The 19,786-nt window shown below is 43.3% G+C and overlaps 1 protein-coding gene across 1 annotated transcript in view; it reads right to left on the bottom strand.

Annotated features, from left to right (window-relative positions):
- The window catches only part of LOC116984698 (synaptotagmin-2-like), a 37,124-nt gene that overhangs the window by 5,316 nt on the left and 12,022 nt on the right, over positions 1–19,786 (bottom strand). Inside the window, exons 2-7 of the mRNA XM_033039008.1 lie at positions 13,332–13,492; positions 8,627–8,790; positions 5,425–5,514; positions 4,928–5,095; positions 4,197–4,364; positions 111–228 (exon numbers count right to left, since the gene is read on the bottom strand). Coding sequence (XP_032894899.1) covers positions 111–228; positions 4,197–4,364; positions 4,928–5,095; positions 5,425–5,514; positions 8,627–8,790; positions 13,332–13,455 — 832 coding nt within the window. The 5' untranslated portion in view covers positions 13,456–13,492. The remainder of the gene's footprint in view (positions 1–110; positions 229–4,196; positions 4,365–4,927; positions 5,096–5,424; positions 5,515–8,626; positions 8,791–13,331; positions 13,493–19,786) is intronic.

Genomic DNA, 19,786 nt, shown 5'->3' with positions numbered 1-19,786 from the left:
AGCACCCGAGGACAGGATCGAACCCAGGTCTTGGACGCTGTGAGACAGCTGCTCTACCAGTTACGCCACTGTGCCACCCAGATTTCAAAACTATTTTTAAAAACTCTTACCGGATGAACCTCCTTTATCCATTGTCTTCAGATTCTTGGCTTCCAGAATGATTACGTGCAGCTTGTTTGAAGTAGGGACATAGCGAAGCGAAAAGCAAATATCACCGAGATGCTCTTCCTAATAAGAAAACAAGAAAATATAAAGTAAGTGATGATGCAGCTCTATAGGACCGGTTAGGCTGCTTTTGCATGCAGTTCTTGTTGCCACATTACAAAAAAGATGTGGAGGCTTTGGAGAGGTACAGAGGAGGTTTACCAGAATGCAGCCTGGATTAGACAGTTTCCGTGACAGGGAGAGGTTGGATAGACTTGGATTGTTTTCTCTGGAACGTCGGAGATTGAGGGGACACCTGATAGAAGTATATAAAATTATGTCATAGAGTGGGTAGACAGTCAAAACCTTTTTCCAAGGGTGGAAATGCCAAACACTAGAGGGCGTAGCTATAAGGTGAGAGGGGGAAAATTTAAAGATGTATGGGGGCTGTTTTTTTGTATGGAGGCCCCTCCATATTCATCCTTCTAAAGTCCAGTGAGTACAGGTCCGGAGCCGTCAAACACTCATCATATGTTAACCCAAGCATATTCGGGATCATTCTCGTAATCCTCCTCTGGACCCTCTCCAATGCTGCACATCCCTCCTCAGGTAAGGGACCCAAAATTGCTCACAATACTCCAAATGCGGTCTGATCAGCACCATATCTTGGCAATGCACCTAAAGTCTATCTGAGGAATGTTCAATATCAGAGAGAACCTGGTCTGTTCTATTCAATGTTCATTCATATTTTAGGTTTAGGTTTATTATTGCCACCTGTTTCGAGGTACAGTGAAAAGCTTTGTTTTGCATGCGACCCAAACAGATCAGAAATACTATATATAATCCAATCAATTCAAACTCAAGTACAATAGGTAGAGCAAAGGGGAAGACACAGAGTGCAGAATATAGTTCTCAGCATTATAGCGAATCAGTACCATAGACAAAGTCCAACGTCCGCAATGGGGTAAAGATAAATTGGGCAGTATTCTAGTTTATGGAAGAACCGTTCAGAAGCAGAGAAGGAAGAAGCTGTTCATGTCTGGTGGTGCGTGCTTCCAAACTTCTGTATCTTCTGTCCAATGGATGCAGGGATACGAAGGAATGACCAGGGTGGGACAAGTCTTTGATTATATTGGCTGCTTTTCCGAGACAGCGTGGAGTATAGATGGAGTCAATGGCGGGGAGACTGATCTGTGTGATGAATAGGGCTACTTCTGCAACTTTCTGCAATTTCTTGTGGTCTTGGCCAGAGCTGTTCCCAAACCAAGCTGTGATGCAACTTGACAGTATGCTTTCTATGGTGCATCTGTAGATGTGTGTCAAATGTCTTCAGCCTCGTCGGGAAATAGAGGCATTAGTGTGCCTTCTTGGCTGTTGCACCAATGTGGTATGTTCAAATGCAATCATTCCCAAAGAGGTTTGGGGAATTATTCCCATTAATTTTAACCAGAGTATCAAACTTACAGCTATCTAAATACATTTAACTGAATAAAACACCTTCTTGCTTATTACTAAGCCTCACTGCCATTGTAACAACCCTAAACATTGTCTGTCCATTCCCTCCACTGATGCCGCCAGTCTGCTCAGTTACACCAGCACTTTGTGTTTTTCTCAAGATTCCAGCATCTGCAATTTCTTGTCTCTCCATAATCAAGAAGGACTTGGATATTGTTCTTAAGACCAGGGGGATCATTGATATAGAAAGAAAGCTTGGATAGTGTACTGAATTTGGACAACCAACGATGGAGCAGAAATCGATACAAAGTGCTGGGGTAACTCAGCATCTCTGGAGAAAACGATGGGTGATGTTTTGGGTCTGGACACTTGTTCAGACTGACAAAATATAGAAACAAAGAACTGGTTTAAACCAAAGATAGACGCAAAGTGCTGGCATAAATCAACTTTATCTCCAAAGATGTTGTCTGACCCATTGAGTTATGTGAGCACTTTGTGTCTATCTTTGGTATAAACCAGCATCTGCAGTTCCTTGTTTCTATAATGATGGAGCAAGCTCAAAGGGGTAAATGGCTAACTCCTGCTCCAAGTTTCTATATTTCTACACCTTGTTTTAGCTCTATTATCTCCCTAGAACTATGCTTACGAGTTATATGGTCCATTCCTCGGCTTCCTAAAGAATAGAAATATATAATGTGTGTTCCATGTTTCTTTTGAAACAGCAGTCTTCACATAATTTCAAAAGGCTGTCTCACACAATAAGATCCATATACAAACAGCAAACAAAATGTCACACGTTGATGAGCGTTTTGTCACGCATATATTGTGTTGAGCATCCTTTAAAGTGTTCGTACCTGTATCATTTGGAACCCCCTTGACAAATAGCATTAGTCTGAAGATTCCTAGCTGCATTTCAAACTGAAATGTGAACCTTTACTGTCATGTATTTCGCTTTTGTGATGATGTTGCTTTTTGAAATGAGTTGCCGCAGGATTTTGCAAATTACCACCTGGGTTTTCAGCTTCTAGTCAAGCAAGGAACAAACCCTGAATAAAGGTGATAAGAAAACAGAACTATGGTGTTTTGGAGTTACTCAGCGGGTCAGGCATCATCTCTGGAGAACATGCATTGGTGACATTTTGGGTCAGGACACAGTGTCGTCAAACGCATATCATATGTTAACCCAATCTTCCCTGGGATCATTCTTGTAGATCTCCTTTGGACCCTCTCTAAAACCAGCACATCCCTCCTCAGATATGGAACCCAAACTGCTCACAATATTCCAAATGTGGCCTCACCAACACCTTATAAAGCCTTGGGTTTGGGAATAGTTGCTTCAGGAAGAAGAAGTTTCCCCAAAATACTTGACAATCTACCCACTTTCAGGTCCAGAGTAACACTGAGTAATCAAGGATTAAAACATTCAGAAAGCCAACATTTTATTCAACACCAAAAGAAGCAACTAGTAATGTCTGACCCGTTGAGTTTTCTAGGCACTTTGTGGAAGTTCATAAGTTCTAGGGGCGGAATTGGGCCATAAAGCCCATCGTCTACTCCGCCATTGAATCATGGCTGAAATGCCTTTTGCTCTCAACCCCAATTCTCCTGCCTTCTCCCCATAGCCCTTGACCCTCGTACTAATCAAGAAAGGGACTTGTTTCCGTGCTGTATGACTCTATGGCTTCAGCTAATACCCAATATTAGACTGTTGACAGCCACCATATCCTTCCTCAGATATGGGGCCCAAAGGCAACACAGTGAGTTGGGCAGCATCCCTGGAGAACATGGGTAGGTGATATTTTGGGTCAGGATCCTTCTTCAGACTAACACACCTTCTGTTATATTTTCGATCTGCAGCCTCTATAATTTTGATTTAAACGCATCTGCCGAGGTCTTTGCTGATAAATCCTTAATATCCTATCGCCAACTAGAGAGCAGTTCCGAGCTACCATCTACCTCATTGGAGACCCTCGGACTATCCTTTAATCGGACATATGCCCTTTATCTTTAGACTTTAGCGATACTGAGCAGAAACAGCCCCTTCGGCCCATCAAATCCTCGTCGGCCAGCGATCACCCCATATCTTAGCACTATCCTACACACTATGGACAATTTACGATTCTTTTGCCAAAACCAATTAACCTACAAACCTGCACATCCTTGGAATGTGGAGCACCGGGAGCAAACTGACATGGTCAAGGGGGGAACGTACAAACTCCGTACAGAATCTAACCCAGGTCTCTGGCCTTGTTAGGCTGCAACTTTACTGCTGTGCCACATTAGTTTAGTTTAGAGATACAGTGTGGAAACAGGCCCTTTGGCTTACCAAGTCTGCGCCGACCAGACACCAGAACTATCCTACACACTCGGGACAATTTACAATTTACAGAAGCCAAGTAACCTACATACCTGTACGTCAGGAATGTGGGAGGAAACTGGAGCTCTTGGAGAAAACCCACTCCACTGTGTCGCCCCATCCTGTATCTGTACACTGTGAATCAAATATAGTCTTTCCGCTGACTGGATAGCACGCAACTAACAAGCTTTTCACTGCACCTCTGTACACGTGACAATAAACCAAACTAAACTAAACGTACCTCATCCTTCAGAGCCTTGGTTAACTCGTGCCATTCCTCCAGTGCATGGTTGAGGTTGACAGTTTGTAGTGGGATTCGCACTTCACCAATTATGTCATGTTTGGAAAATCGGTTGAAGTCATACACTTTCATCACCATGGTTTTGTCCGATATCTCAGCTTGGCTGACCTGGGTTGAAGGATAAACAACAATTGAGTGAATTAGAAAAAAATTGGTCCAACTAAAGCAGAAGAGCTAATTGTAGTTTTCAATGCTACAACTAGCTCGGGGTCTGGCTGTATACTATTTCTAAGAGAGAGGGAGAATATAAAACAATATAGCACAGGAACCGGCCCATCGCCCCACAGTGTCTCTTTCAAGCATGATGCCAAGACCAACTCCTATCTATCTACACATGATCCACATTCATCCATTATCTGCATGTTCTTGTGCTTATCCAAAAGTCTCAAACACCACTATTATATCTGCCTCCATCACATTCCCTGGCAGCATGTTGCAGGCACCCACCACCTTCTGTGTAAAAAATAACTGATTCCCTTATCCTTGGTAAAAAAAACATTGTGCATTCACCCTATTTATTCCCCTTACAATTTTATATGCCTTTATAAGATCACCCCTCAGCCTCATGCGCGCCAAGGAATGGAAACCTACCCTGCTCAACCTCTCCCTGCATCAGGCCCCTCAAGATTTTAGCAAATGATCAATGCTTTAAAAATAAATGTAAGAAGTACCTTGAATGTGAATTGTTCTTTAAACGATGGATTCAGTGTTTTTCGAAACACCTTTGTTTCAAATTTCTGTGTGGCTTCTGGGACAAGATACACAGTTACGTAAGGATCAGATGTCCCTCCAAAGTCCATCGCCTTTAGGTCCGCTGCCTGGATCACTCCAACAGTAAGCTGCAAGGTATCAGAGGCAGAGCATTGTACAGTGAATGTTCATTATTAATCCTAACTTACTGCTTCAAGACAAATGACAAAAAATTACACTTGAATTTTGCTCTTAAGTGTACTTCCAGGTAAGAGGTGGCTGAGTCCTGGTAAGCAGGAATCCTGACTAACTATACTTTTAACCCAAAGATAGACACCAAGTGCTGGAGGAACTCAGCGTGTCAGGCAGCAGTTCTTTGTTTGTATAATTTTAACCCCTCATTTTCAAAATGTTAAGACCGCTTCAGGTTCACTATTTTGTGGACACATTAAATCAACCACAGGAATGATATACTTACCGTTTCATTCTTCGTATCATAATACAAGGAATATTGCAATTTTCCATAATTTTCTAACGTTCCATCCAAATCATCCAAATCGGGCTGCACCTTTAAAACACAATAGCAAAACATTAAATCTTTCCATCTTGACTAAAGATAGAATGGGTAAATTAGTTGTGTTAAAGGAAACCTGCAGAAAGTATTGCGGAGAATTAGTAAATCCCTTCTTGTCTCATAGAGTCAGAGAGTCATACAGCGTGGAAACAGGCTCTTCGGCCCAACTTGCCCATACTGACCGACATGCCCGAACTACACTAGTCCCACCTGCCTGCCATATTCCTCTAAACTTACCCAATCCATGTATTTGTAAAAAAAAAAGTTTATGTTGTGATACAACATTCTTACACTGAGGGAGGTAGGTGTATGGAACAAGCTGCCTCAACTAAAGAGAAAAAATGCAAAGTCTGCGATGAGGTTGGTTGGAAGATTGAGACTACACCTAACTTATGGAAGGTCTGTTCCATCGTCTGATAACAGCGAGGAAGAAGCGGTTCCTAAATCAGCTGGAACACGTTTTCAAATGTTTGTATCTTCTGCCGATGGGAGAGGGGAGAAAAGGGAAAAGCCCTTGTAAAAATCCCTTGAAATTTAACATTAAGTTTTGCTTGCCAACAAAGTTTGAGGGAGCATCATGACAAATCCTATAATTTTAAAGTAACAATATAGATGCCAGTTTAGTTACGGTTGATTGATTTTGATTTGAACTTTTCAGCAAAACGGTGGCGCAACAGCGGAGTTCGTGCTTTCCAACGCCAGAGAGCTGGGTTCATTCCTGACTACAGGTTTGGTCTGTATGGAGTTTATACATTCTCCCCATGATGTGCATGGGTTTTCTCCAGGTGCTCCAGTTTCCTCCCACACTCCAAAGATGTACAGGTTTGTAGGCGAATTGGCTTAGTAAAATTGTAAATTGTCCCTAGTGTGTGCAGGATTATGTTTGAATGCGGGGATTGGTGGTTGTCATGGACTCGGTGGACTGAAGGGCCTGTTTCTGCGCTGTATCTCTAAACTACACTTAACCAGTTCAGATTTTGAAATTTAAAAGTTGATTTGCCTATTCCTGTAGTCAGATACTGGAAGAATTGAGCATTGACAGACTGGATGCGTGACATGGGAAGGTGGTAAGAGGAGGCAGGGAAGAATAGGGAGGAATTAATTCTTGTAATTAGTCAGTTTTATAAATCACTGTAGTGAACATGCAAACTAGTTGTGATTTCAATGAGAGAACATTGCGTTCTCTCTGTAAATCTATTTAGCAACTTTTGGGTTAATTAATCATATGGTGGAATTCAAAAGAGACTGAGATCACATTTAGAACATGCTGCTCTGTTTCATACAGTGGATAAACAAGTTTAGGCGTAGATTGTCTCAATCTTCCTCTTCTATCCGAATGTGCACTTTACAATCCATCTCCAGCCCATCTCCTACCTACCATCTAACATATCTTCTAGGCATCAACCCTTCCAGAATTAGCTTGTCCAAATCTTATTCTGCACCAAGTATGATTCACCGACCATTCCTATTCTCATTCACCTAAATTGACTCCAAACACATGCAATTTTACATTGGAGACAGAAGGAACTGTAGACGCTCATTTACAAAATAAGGCACAAAGTGCTGGATTAACTCCCTGGAGAACATGGATAGGTGACGTTTGGTGTCGGGACCCTTCTTCACACTGATTGAAAAGGAATGAGGCAATGTTCGGGGGCTACAGTCAGGATGATAAATGTTGCTACCCATAAGGAACGAGACACAAGAAACGTCACTTATCCATATTCTCCAGGGATGCTGCCTGACCTGCTGGTTTAATCCAGCACATAAAGTCATAGTCATAATGTCATACAGCGTGGAAACTGGCCCTACGGCCCAACTTGCCCATGCCAACATGTCCCATCTACATTAGCCCCACCTGCCTCCCTCTAAACCTATCCAATCCATGTAACTCAGCAGGACAGGCAGCATCTCAGGAGAAAAAGGAAGGGTGACGTTTTGAGTCGGGTCCAGAGATGCTGCCTGACCGATTGAGTTACTCCAGCACTTTGTGTCTATCTTCGGTATACACCATTATCTGCAGTTCATTTCTATACTATCCTTTCCGTGTACCTGTCCAAATGTTTTTTTAATATTGTGTAGTAAACTTTTTTTCCAATTTTAAATGATTGTGTTTGTGCTTAATCTGTTTAAGGCCTTGCCCCACTATTTTGACTGCTTCCACCTCAGATCAGTGCTGTAATACATTTTTCAATGCTTATGTTAAATTAATGCATATAGACCATAGAACAGAAACAGGCCCTTCAGCCAATAGTGTCTGTGCCAACTATGATGACCATATAAACTCATCTCCTCTGCCTGCACGTGACCCATATCACTCCATTCCCTGCATATTATTGATATAACTGCAGACTTGCCACACAGATGAAATGACAAAATATTTTTGCGATGTTAAGAATCATTCATGGAGCACAGTGGTGCAGCTGGTAGAGCTGCTACCTCACAGCGTTAGGAACCAAGGTTCGATCCTGACCTCGGGTACTTTCTATGTGTGTGGTTTGCACGTTCTCCCTGTGATTGTGTAGGTTCCCCCCGGGTGCTCTGGATTCGTCCCACGTTCCAAAGACAAGCAGACATGTAGGTTAATTGGCCTTCTGTAAAATTACCCCGTATGTGTCGTGTGTTCATGAGAAAGTGAGATAACATAGAACTAGTGCAAACGGGTGATTGTTGGTCGGAATGGACTCGGTGGGCCGAAGGGCCTGATTCTATGCTGGATCTTTCGATCAACCAATCAATTTCTCTACCTCTAAACTTATTTGAGATTGAGAGCCATAGTGTCACGCAGCATGGAAACAGGCCCTTTGGCTCAACTTGTCCATGCCGAACAAGATGCCCAATCTACGCCAACTCCACCTGCCTACTTTTGGCCCATATCCGTAAACCTTTCCCATCCATTGTACCTGCTTAGACCACCCTGTGCAGCAGCTCGTTCCATATACCCACCACCCTATGTGTGGAAAAGTTGCCCCTCATATTCCCATTAAATCTTTCCCCTTTGTATATTTGATTCACCTAAATGCCTTTCTGAAGGTTGTTACAGTGGAGTTACTATATATAGAGTTGTGTTATAGGAACAGAACGCACTTTGTTATGGAACACCCACCAGATTTGTGGTGATGGAGCCATTCAGACTTTCCAGGTTAAGTTGCTCTTTCTTTTTCTTTTTCTTCTTCTTCTTGCAACAACATTTCACGCAGATACAGATGACACAGATGAGGATAACAAGACCCACACCGGCACAGATGGCAATCAAGGCCCATTTTGGTACTGGGTAAGAAATAAGAGAAGATTACGATCAATGAACTGTGAGGTGAAAATGAAACCAGGCAAAAACGACGTGAAGAAGTTGAAACAAATTCTCACAGATGCTGGTTTACACAAAAAGACACAAAGTGCTGGAGTAACTCAGTGGGTCAGGCAACATCTCTGGAAAACATAGAGAGGTGACATTCAGGTCAGGACCTTCCAAAATGAACCAATCAATGTGAATCAGATATGACAAAACCCCAATATTAACCAAATTTAATCTTTGGAATCTAACTTCTAAATCCAATCCAAGAACTCGTTAATAGTCAACATTGATTCTGCAATAATCCCAAACCTGGTGCTAAAAAACAGGCTGAAGAAGGGGCTCAACCCAAAACATCGTCTATCCATGCTCCCCAGAGATCCTGCCTAACCCGCTGAGTTACTACAGTGACTTTTGTTGTGAACTGGCATCTGCAGTTCTTTGTGTCTACCCTAAAAGCAGTCCTGGCTTTGACTCCAGTCGTGATTCCAATCTTCTGAAGAAGGAAACTAACCTGAAATGTCACCTGTTAGGGCGACACAGCGACATAGCACTGCAGGTGCTGCTTTACAGCGCCACGATCCTGACCTCGGGTGCTGTTTGTACCGAGTTTGTACGTTCGCCCTGTGACCGCTCTGGTTTTCACCAGGTGCTCCGGTTTCCTACCACATTCCAAAGATGTGCAGGTTTGGAGGTTAATTGGCTTCTGTAAAATTGTCCCTCATGTGTAGGATATAACTAGTGTAAGGGGATGATCGCTGGTCGGCACGGACTCGGTGGGCCAAAGGGCCTGTTTCCCTGCTGCATCCCTAAAAACTGAAAAACGAACAAAAAATCTGCCCATTCCCCCTGCAGATGCTGCCTGACCCACAGAGTCTGACATCATCTGTGGAGGACACACAAGGAACTGCAGATGACGGGGGGTTTTTTCCCTCTCCCCTTCCCCATCCCTGGGTACTATTCCCTGTTCCCCACCCAGGTGTGCACCCATTTGTCCCACATTCCTGTCCCCATTTACCCTTCCCCCCCCAGTCCCCTTCACCCATATCCTCCCTCTGGCTTCACATCTCATTCCCCTTCTCTCCTCACCTGGCACCCTTGTGTCTCCTTTTCATCTCTAGCCTTTGTCCAACCATCTGCCAATCAAACCCCCTTTCACCTGTATCCACTTCCAGGTTTTGTCCTGCCCCCACCACTCTCTTCCAGCTTTCTCCCCCTACCACAATCAGCTTGAAGAAGGGTCTCAATCTCTGTAAATTGCCCCAAGTGTACAGCGAGTGGACAAGAAATGAGGGTAATATAGAACCAGCGTGAATGGGTGATCGATGGCCGGGGTGGACTCTGTCAGCCGAAGGGGCTGTTGTCATGCTGTATCTTTCAATCAATCAATTGTGGATTGCAGCCTGCATCTAACCAGAACCACACCCAATGCTCACGAGTGAATCTCTGAAACATTGTTTTATTTAGATCTTTTTTATTTGAAACCATTTGATATCTATTTCAGGTTATTTGCTTCCATAACGGAACAACGAGGTTACCATCTACAGAAGAAGGCAGAAAGAAAAACTAGAGTCATAGAATCATAGAGTCACACAGCACGAAAACAGGCCCTTCGGCCCAACTCATGCATGCCGACCAAGGTGGTCCCATTTGTGAAGAGCAGATACGACTGGGGGATTAAGGAGACTTTTAGATAGGCATATGGATATGCAGGGAATGGGGGGTTATGGATCACGTGCAGGCAGACTAGATTTGTTTAACTTGGCATCATGTTTGGACATGCACAGACATTGTGGGCCGAAGGGCCTGTTCACGTACTGTACTGTTCAATGGTCTATGTTCTAAAATAGATGCACCATTTAACTCCCCTGTTGCAACATCGAATAGTAATTAAGAACAAAGCTAGCACCTAAATTTTCCCCACTCTTAATTAGTTTCAAAGGCTGTGTTCAAGAACTCCAAGGACATTGTTAATCAAGTTGAGAAATTGCTAATTATTTATCCAAATTGAATTAATTGCACACAAGAGCCAAAGTGAACTAATTGATGGTTTATTTTTCAAAACCATTTCCCTTTGAATTTCGTTTAATATTGCTTATTGGATGGAATAATTCTAGTTTACACATACTAAGCATTTTTGCTCCTGATTTAAGCAGCAATTTCTGAATCATTGCTGTGATCATTGTTTTATACAGTAATTGCCTAGCCTGGGACATTCTCGTGACTTTGTTATATACAATTCTATTTTGATAAAACTCTTGCGGGAGATACTATTGTTTAAAAACTTGATCAACTTGCTGACCGATGAGAGGACACAAAGTGCTGGAGTAACTCAAAGAGTCAGGCAGCATTTATGATGAATATGGCTAAATTATGTTTTGGGTCAGGACTGAAGGGTCTCGACCCGAAGGAGCGGCACAGTGGCGCAAAGATAGAGTTCCTGCCTTCCAGCGTCAGAGAACCGGGTTCGATCCTGACCTTGGGTGCTGCCTGTACGGAGTTTACACGTTCTGCCTGAGACTGCGTGGGTTTTCTCCGGGTGCTCTGGTTTCCTCCCACACGCCAAAGACATACAGGTATGTGGGTTAATTGGCTTTGGTAAAATTGTAAAATTATCCCTAGTGTGCAGGACTCGGGTGGGCCGATGGGCCGAAGGGCCTGATCGTGTGCTGGATCTCTAGAGTCTAAAGTCACCTTGTCGTATTCTCCAGACATGCTGCCTGTCCTGCTGAGTTACTCAAGCACTTTGCGTCCTTTTTGTGTATTAACCAGCATCTGCAGATCCTTGTTTCTTTCAAATGTAGAGGAGCAATACAATTAAGAGAGACACAAGGAACTGCAGATGGTGGTATCTTGAGCAAAACTCATAGTGCTGGAGTAACTCAACGTGTAATTAAATGGCCAAATTCAATTTCTCAACTATAGAGTGGAATCTTAACCAACCTTGCCACCTTGGCCTCACTATGTATTCCTTTGTACATAATACAGCACACGTCAGGTGTATAAACACAACCCTTCTCTCCTTATTTCACAGCCATTTGTCTTTTCATCTCTGGCCTTTGTCCATCCATCTGCCAACAAATCCATCTCACCTGTACCCACCTATCACTTGCCTGACTGTGTCCCACCCCCACTTCTCTTCCAACTTTCTCCCCTACTACAACCAGTCTGAAGAAGGGTCCCAACCCGAAACGTCGCCTATCCATATCCTCCACAGTTGTTGCCTGACCCACTTTAAGCCATTTTTCATTATTATTTGTTGATTTAGCTAGAGCATTTTATGCAATATTTAAAAATCATTTATTTATCTTCTTTCGTCTTGTTTTCTGACCGGGCCATCACAGGTACTGACGTCCCCACCACCAAAGGGAAATATAGGAGTCACTGGCTCAAAAGGCAGCCGGCAACATCAGAGACCCACACCACTCTAACCACGCTTTCATTTCACTCCTGCCATCTGTTTTGGAGTAAATGCCTACTATGTTCTGTGTGCTGAAGCAAAGCAAGAATTTCATTGTACTATCAGCGACACATGACAATAAACTCACTTGAACTTGAACTTGAACTAACTCAGCGGGTCAGGCAGCATCTCTGGAGAAAAAGGATGGGTGATGTTTCGTGTCGGGACCCTTCTTCAGACTGACCAATTGTTCAATAGTTTAATGTTAATTATTGCAGAGTGTACTGAGGTACAGTGAAACGCGGTCACAGTGCCTGCAGTTTCCTCTGCTGACCACTGAGGGCAGTATAGACTGTGATGACCTGTGTTCAATTGTGTTTAAGTATTTTCACCTGTGTCATTACCACGTGTTACGTATTAAGTTCCCTACATAAGTGCTGATGTTTGTCTCGGATTTGCTCATGTTGAGCCTTGTAGTTCAGTAAATATTTTTTTAAGTTTAACTTCTCTGCCTGAGTCCAGACCTCTATATTATTGGGAAGATACAGAGTGCAGGATATAGTACTCGGCATTTTAGCGCATCAGTTCCATAGGCAAAGTCCAATATCCGAAATGAGGTAGAGATGAATTGGACAGTACCCTAGCATATGGAAGGACCGTTCAGAAGCCTGATAACAGAGGGGGCAGAAGCTGTTCCTGGATGTGCTGGTGCGTTCTTTCAATTTTCTGTATTTGCTGTCCAACGGGAGGGTAGAGAAGGGACGACCGAAGTGGGAAAATATCTTGGCTGTTGAATTTTTTGTAAACCAACATCTGCACTTTGTGTCATTTTTTGTAAACCAACATCAGCCATTCTTTGTGGCTACCGAAACAGCAGTCCTGGCTTTGATTCCAGTCATGATTCCAATGGTCTGAAGGGACATGACCCGAAATGTCACCTGTTAGGGTGGCACAGTGGCACAGCGGTAGAGTTGCTGCCTCACAGCACCAGAGACCGGATGTGATCAGAGTTTGTACGTTCTCACTGTGACCACTTTTGTTGTACAGATTTCTAATTCTATCTGCAAACCTCATTCGTTTGTTCTCTATATGTTCATATTTAAAAATGTATATACTTACATGGAATTTTATTAATTATATTGTCAATAAAGTTCCCACTTGTAGTTGTGGTGACTTGGGTTGTATTAGTTGGATGAACAGTGACATCTGGTACATTAGTCGTGATGTTATTAGCTGCACTCATTTTCTCCTTTTTCTGATATCAGATTTAAAGCAATGACCTACAAGGAAGCAGAAAAACTCCTCAGTATTTATAAATAGACCAAAATAGATTAATGAATAAAATAAACATAAAACTAGTGTGATCGATACTCAGTATGGACTCGAAGGGCCCACGGGCCTGTTTCCATGCTGTATCTCTAAAAAAATTAAGATCATTTCGTAAGACAACATTGGAGAAATCATTCTACTCAGCATACAAACATGTAATATAAAAAGAGATATTCTTTGTGTGAACAAAAAGAAAGAAACAGCTGTGTCGTATGAGACAGCACAAGTGCTGCAGCAGGTAGAGCCGTTTCTTCACAGTGCCAGAGACCCAGGTTCGATCCTGACTGTGGGTGCTGTCTGTATGGAGTTTGCATGTTCCCTGTAACCGCGTGGGTTTTCGCCGGGTACTCCAGTGTCCTCCCACATTACAAAGACTAGGGGGAGGTTGGACAGACTTGGATTGTTTTCTCTGGAATGCCAGAGGTTGCACGGACAACATGATAGAAGTATATAAAATGATGAGAGGCATTGAATAAAGTCCTAGCAGGCTCAACCTCTCCCTTTGGCTCAGGTCCCCCGAGTCCTGGTAACATCCTCGTAAGTAATGATGATGATGATGATACTTTATTGTCACATGTACCTACGTATCTAGGTACAGTAAAATTCTTTGTTTTGCACACAATCTAGTAAAATCATACTATAGATAAGCACAATCGCAAATAAGTACAAAAGTAACAATTGTAGTGTAATTTTAGATTTCACTGAGATAGTACACAAAGAGTCACCACGTTTCTGGCGCCCACAAACTTTAGAAGTTCTTAAGAGTTTAGTCTTATTTTGGCCTTAAAGGCCCGTTGTCCTGGCACCACTGATCCTCTCCTCCGTCTGCCGCCATTTTGTTAATGGCCCTTTGTCCAGCATCCGCCGCCGTCGCCGATTCCCTCCACCCTCCTCCTCAGTTCTTGGTGTTTGGAGTCGGAGACGAGCCTCGGACGACTCCAGGTGGATTCCTGGTTCGGCGGCGCTGATTTGCGCTGCCTGTTACTTTAATTCTTAATCTCCTCCCACCCTCGTCCCCCCTGCCTTGGGCCTCTTGCACGCTGTTCAAAGGGAGACCAACCTGAACTCGGGGAACATTTCATTTTCCACACCTTCCTCAGGGCTCTGCTTTGAATGAAACCATTTCTGAGAAATTTCCCGTTTCTCTCAGACATGGCTGGGTTTGGTGGAACAGCAAGAAATGCTGGAAAAACACGGTTGTTGGGAGGAGGCATGGTTTGTGTTGTTGGGCCTATGACATTGCACAGTAGGTTATTGTCGGGTCTGTAGTGTCTCCATTGGTACTGCCTGGCCTGCTGTGTGTTTTTAGCATTTTCGGTTTTTGTTACAGATTTTGAACATCTGCGGTTCATTTGTTTTCCATCCCTGGCCACTATTGATGGTATTCAGTTTTCCACACTTCAGGTGTTCCATGACCTTCTGGCAAGGCAGCACGGTGGTGCAGTGATAGAGTTGCTGCCTCACAACACTAGAATCCTGGCTTCGATCCTGACAATATGTGCTGTCTTTGTAGAGTTTGTACGTTCTCACTGTGACCGAGTGGGTTTTCGCTGGGTGCTCCGGTTTCCTCTGACACTCCAAAGACGTACAAGTTTGTAGGTTAATTGGCTTCTGTAAATTGTAAATTGTCCCTAGTGTATAGGATAGTGCTAGTGCACGGGGTGATCGCTGGTCGGCGTGGACTCGGTGAGCCAAAGGACCGGTGTCCACGCTGTATGTCTAAAGTATTTCCTGTTATTGTCCTTCGTTTCAGGTTTAGGTTGATGTTAATTATTGCAGAGTGTACTGAGGTACAGTGAAACACGGTCACAGTGCCTGCAGTTTCCTCTGCTGACCACTGAGGGCAGTATAGACTGTGATGACCTGTGTTCAATTGTGTTTAAGTATTTTCACCTGTGTCATTACCACGTGTTACTTATTAAGTTCCCTACATAAGTGCTGATGTTTGTCTTGGATTTGCTCATGTTGAGCCTTGTAGTTCAGTAAATATTTTTTTAAGTTTAACTTCTCTGCCTGAGTCCAGACCTCTATATTATTGGGAAGATGCAGAGTGCAGGATATAGTACTCAGCATTTTAGCGCATCAGTTCCATAGGCAAAGTCCAATATCCGAAATGAGGTAGAGATGAATTGGACAGTACCCTAGCATATGGAAGGACCGTTCAGAAGCCTGATAACAGAGGGGGCAGAAGCTGTTCCTGGATGTGCTGGTGCGTTCTTTCAATTTTCTGTATTTTCTGTCCAACGGGAGGGTAGAGAAGGGACGACCGAAGTGGGAAAATATCTTGGCTGTTTTTCTGAGGCAGCATGAAGTGTAGATGTTGGGAAATCTCCTTTGTGTGATGGACTCTACAACTCTCTGCAATTTCTTGTGGTCTTGGACAGAGCTAGTCTCGACCTGCAAAGTCACCCATTCCCTCTGCAGAGATGCTGCCTGTCCTGCTGAATGTCTCCAGCATTTTGTGTCTATGTTCCCAAACTGAGCTGCGATGCAACGTGACAGTAGTTTATACGGTGCATCTGCAGAAGTTTTTAAGAATTGTTAGAGGCATACCAAATGTCCTTAGTCTTCTGAGGATAGTTTGGTTTGGTGTCGCGTGTACTGAGAAACAGTGAAAGCTTTTTTTGTTGTGTACTATCCAGTCAGTGGAAATACATGATTACAATCAAGCTGTCCACAGTGTATAGATACAGGATAAAGGGAATAACATTTAGTACAAGGTAAAGTTTGAATAAAGATAGTCTGAGGGTCTCAAATGATGTAGATGATAGATCAGGACATCAGTGTAATTTTAGCATTAAAGGTTGTAATGATGTTATTTTGGAACCCCTGCTCTAAACTTTGTTGACCTGTTGGTGATTTCTTGTACTTCTGCTCATTGAGACGATGTACTGCACTACATTGTGGTACTTCCTCAGGGATACAGGACCAGTCTATTGTACTCAGTGGTACATGGCTGTAGCTATGAACAAAAAGCATTAGCAGAGAGAGAGCAATAAGAGTTAATTTTGTGGGAAGGAACTGCAGATGCTGGTGTACACTGAAGATAGACACAATATGCTGGAGACTGTCTGAAACGCCACACATCCCTTCTCTCCAGAGATGCTGAATGTCCCGCTGAGTTACTCCTGTATTTTGTGTGTATCTTAAGAGTTAATTTTTTGTCAGTTCAATAAAGTGTCATCAGAACTGGTAGGGTGAGATAACAAACGTGTTTTAAGTTGACGAGAGGAGGAGGGGTAGAGTGAACAAAGGGAACGGCTATGACAGGGTGGAGTCCATGACAATCCCACACAACACAAGTTCTTGATATTGCCTAAGAGAGGGTGTCGTGCACGTTAATCACAGCACTATTATGGTTTATTATTCATTATTATTTTTAATTATTATACATTATCTGTGTTATTTCATTTACTGCCCTGTAAAACTGCAGCAAGTAAGAATTTCACAATTTTAATGTGGGTTCATATGCTAATTAAACATTCTTGGCTTTTAATCTGCAGAAAGTTGCATAAAGGGAGGGATATGACTTCAGGCAGTGGAGAGAGAAAGAAAATGTTGATATACGGAAGAATCTTGGGGTCTGAGTCCAAAACTTCTTGAAAGTGGCAACACAAGTAGATGGAGTGGTAAAGACAATAGATGGTGTGCTTTCTTGCCATGGTTGGAGCATTAAGAGTCAGGAAATCATGATGCAGTTTTATAGGACGTTGGTCAGGCCACATTTGGAGTATTATGTGCAGTTCTGGTCGCCCCATTACAGGAAGAATGTGGAAGTTTTGGAAAGGGTGCAGAGAAGGTCTACCAGAATGATGCCTGGATCAGCACCAGGGAGAAGTTGGATTGTTTTCTTTGCAACACTATAGGTTGGGGGAGACCTGATGGGAGTATATCAAATTATGAGAAGCACAGATAGGGTAGACAGTCAGAACCTTTTTCCCAGGATGGAAAAATCAACTACTAGAGGCCCTAGCGTTAAGGTGAGAGGGGCAAAGTTTAAAGGAAGTGTGCAGACCAAAGTTTTTATACAGAGGGTGGTGAGTGCCCGGAACATGCTGCCGGGGTTGGTGGTTAAGTCAGATACGATATTGGCACTTAAGCACCTTTTGGATAGGTATATGGATATGCAGGGAATGGAGGGATGGGGGTTAAATGCAGACAGATAAGAGTTGGTCTTGGCATCATATTCAGCACATAAATTGTGGGCTGTTCTGTGCTGTAGTTTAGTTTGGAGAGACAGCATGGTGACAGGCCTTTCGGCCTACGGAGTCCAGGCCGACCATCGATCACTTGTTCACACTAGTCGTACAGTGCATTCAGAAAGTATTCATGTTTTCCGCATTTTGTTATGTTTCAGCCTTACTGCAAAATGGATTAAATTCATTTTTTGTATCATCAATCTGCATACAATACCCCATCATAAAAAAGTGAAAATAGGTGTTTAGAAATTTTTGCAAAGTAATACAAAGAAATAACTGAAATATCATATTTACATAAGTATTCAGACCCTTTAGTACTTTGTTGAGGCACCTTTGGCAGCGATTACAGCCTCAAGTCTTCTTGGGTATGATGCTACAAGCTTGGCACACCTGTATTTGGGTAATTTCTCCCATTCTTCTCTGCAGATCCTCTCAAGCTCTGTCAGGTTGGATGGGGAGCATCGATGCACATTTATTTTCAGACCCCTCCAGAGTTGTTCGATCGGGTTCAAGTTCGGGCTCTGGCTGGGCCGCTCAAAGACATTCACAGACTTGCCACGGAACTACTCCTCTGTTGTCTTGGCTGTGTGCTTAGGGTCGTTGTCCTGTTGGAAGGTGAACCTCCGCCCCAGTCCAGCTCTGGAGCAGGTTTTCATCAAGGATCTCTCTGTACTTTGCTCCGTTCATCTTTCCCTCAATCCCGACTAGTCTCCCAGTTCCTGCCGCTAAAAAACATCCCCACAGCATGATGCTGCCACCACCATGCTTCACCCTTAGGTGTGGTATTGGCCAGCTGATGAGCAGCGCCTAGTTTCTTCCAGACGTGATACAAGCATTCAGGACAAATAATTCAATCTTGGTTTCATCTGAGCAGATAACCTTGTTTCTCATGCCTTTTGGCAAACTCCAAGCGGGCTGTCATGTGCCTTTTACTGAGGAGTGGCTTCCGTCTGGCCACTCTACCATAAAGGCCTGATTGGTGGAGTGCTGCAGATATAGTTGTCCTTCTGAAAGGTTCTCCCATCTTCACAGTGTAACACTGGAGCTCTGTCAGAGTGACCATCGGGTTCTTGGTAACCTTCCTGACCAAGGCCCCTCTCCCCCGATTGCTCAGTTTGGCCGGGTGGCCAGTTCTATGCAGAGTCCTGGTGGTTCCAAAGTTCTTCCGTTTAAGAATGACAGAGGCCACTGTGCTCTTCGGGACCTGCAATGTTGCAGAAATTGTTTTATACCCTTCCCCAGATCTGTGTCTCGACACAATCCTGTCTCGGAGGTCTACGGACAATTCCTTCGTCTTCATGGCTTGGTTTTCGCTCTGACATACACTGTCAACTGTGGGACCATATAGACAGGTGTGTTCCTTACCAAATCATGTCCAATCAATTTAATTTACCACTGGTGGACTCCAATCAGGTTGCAGAAATATCACAAGGATAATCAATTGAAACAGGATGAACCTAGGCTCAATTTTGAGTGTCAAAGCAAAGGGTCTGAATACTTAAGTAAATGTGATGTTTCAGTTATTTCTTTTTAATTACTTTGCAAAAAGTTCTAAACATCTGTTTTTGCTTTTTTTATTATAGGGTATTGTGTGTAGATTGATGATTTAAAAAAAATGAATTTAATCCATTTTAGATTAAGGCTGTAACGTAACAAAATGTGGAAAAAGTGAAGGGGTCTGAATACTCTCTGTATGTTATCCCACTTTCACATCCACTCCTTGCACACTAGGGGCAATATACAGAGGGCCAATTAACCTACAAACCCACATGTTTTGGGGATGTGGGAGGAAACCGGGGCACCCGGTGAAAGCCCACGTGGTCACAGGGAGCAGGTGCAAACTCCACAGCAGCCGAGGTCAGGTTTGAACCTGGGGTTCTGGTGCTGTGAGGCAGCAACTCTGCTGGCACAGCTGGTTGAGCTGCTATTCCCTTTTCTAGTTTCTGATTTCATCCCTAATGAATTAGAGAAATGGCCCATTTCACAGACGTAACAATTAGCTTGTCAGGAGCTCGAGAGGATAAACACAGAGCATTCAAAATACAA

Source organism: Amblyraja radiata, chromosome 20, assembly GCF_010909765.2.
Source record: "Amblyraja radiata isolate CabotCenter1 chromosome 20, sAmbRad1.1.pri, whole genome shotgun sequence".
NCBI lineage: Eukaryota > Metazoa > Chordata > Chondrichthyes > Rajiformes > Rajidae > Amblyraja > Amblyraja radiata.
The sequence above is the reverse complement of the archived record's forward strand: the minus strand, read 5'-3'. Positions and strand labels throughout refer to the sequence as shown.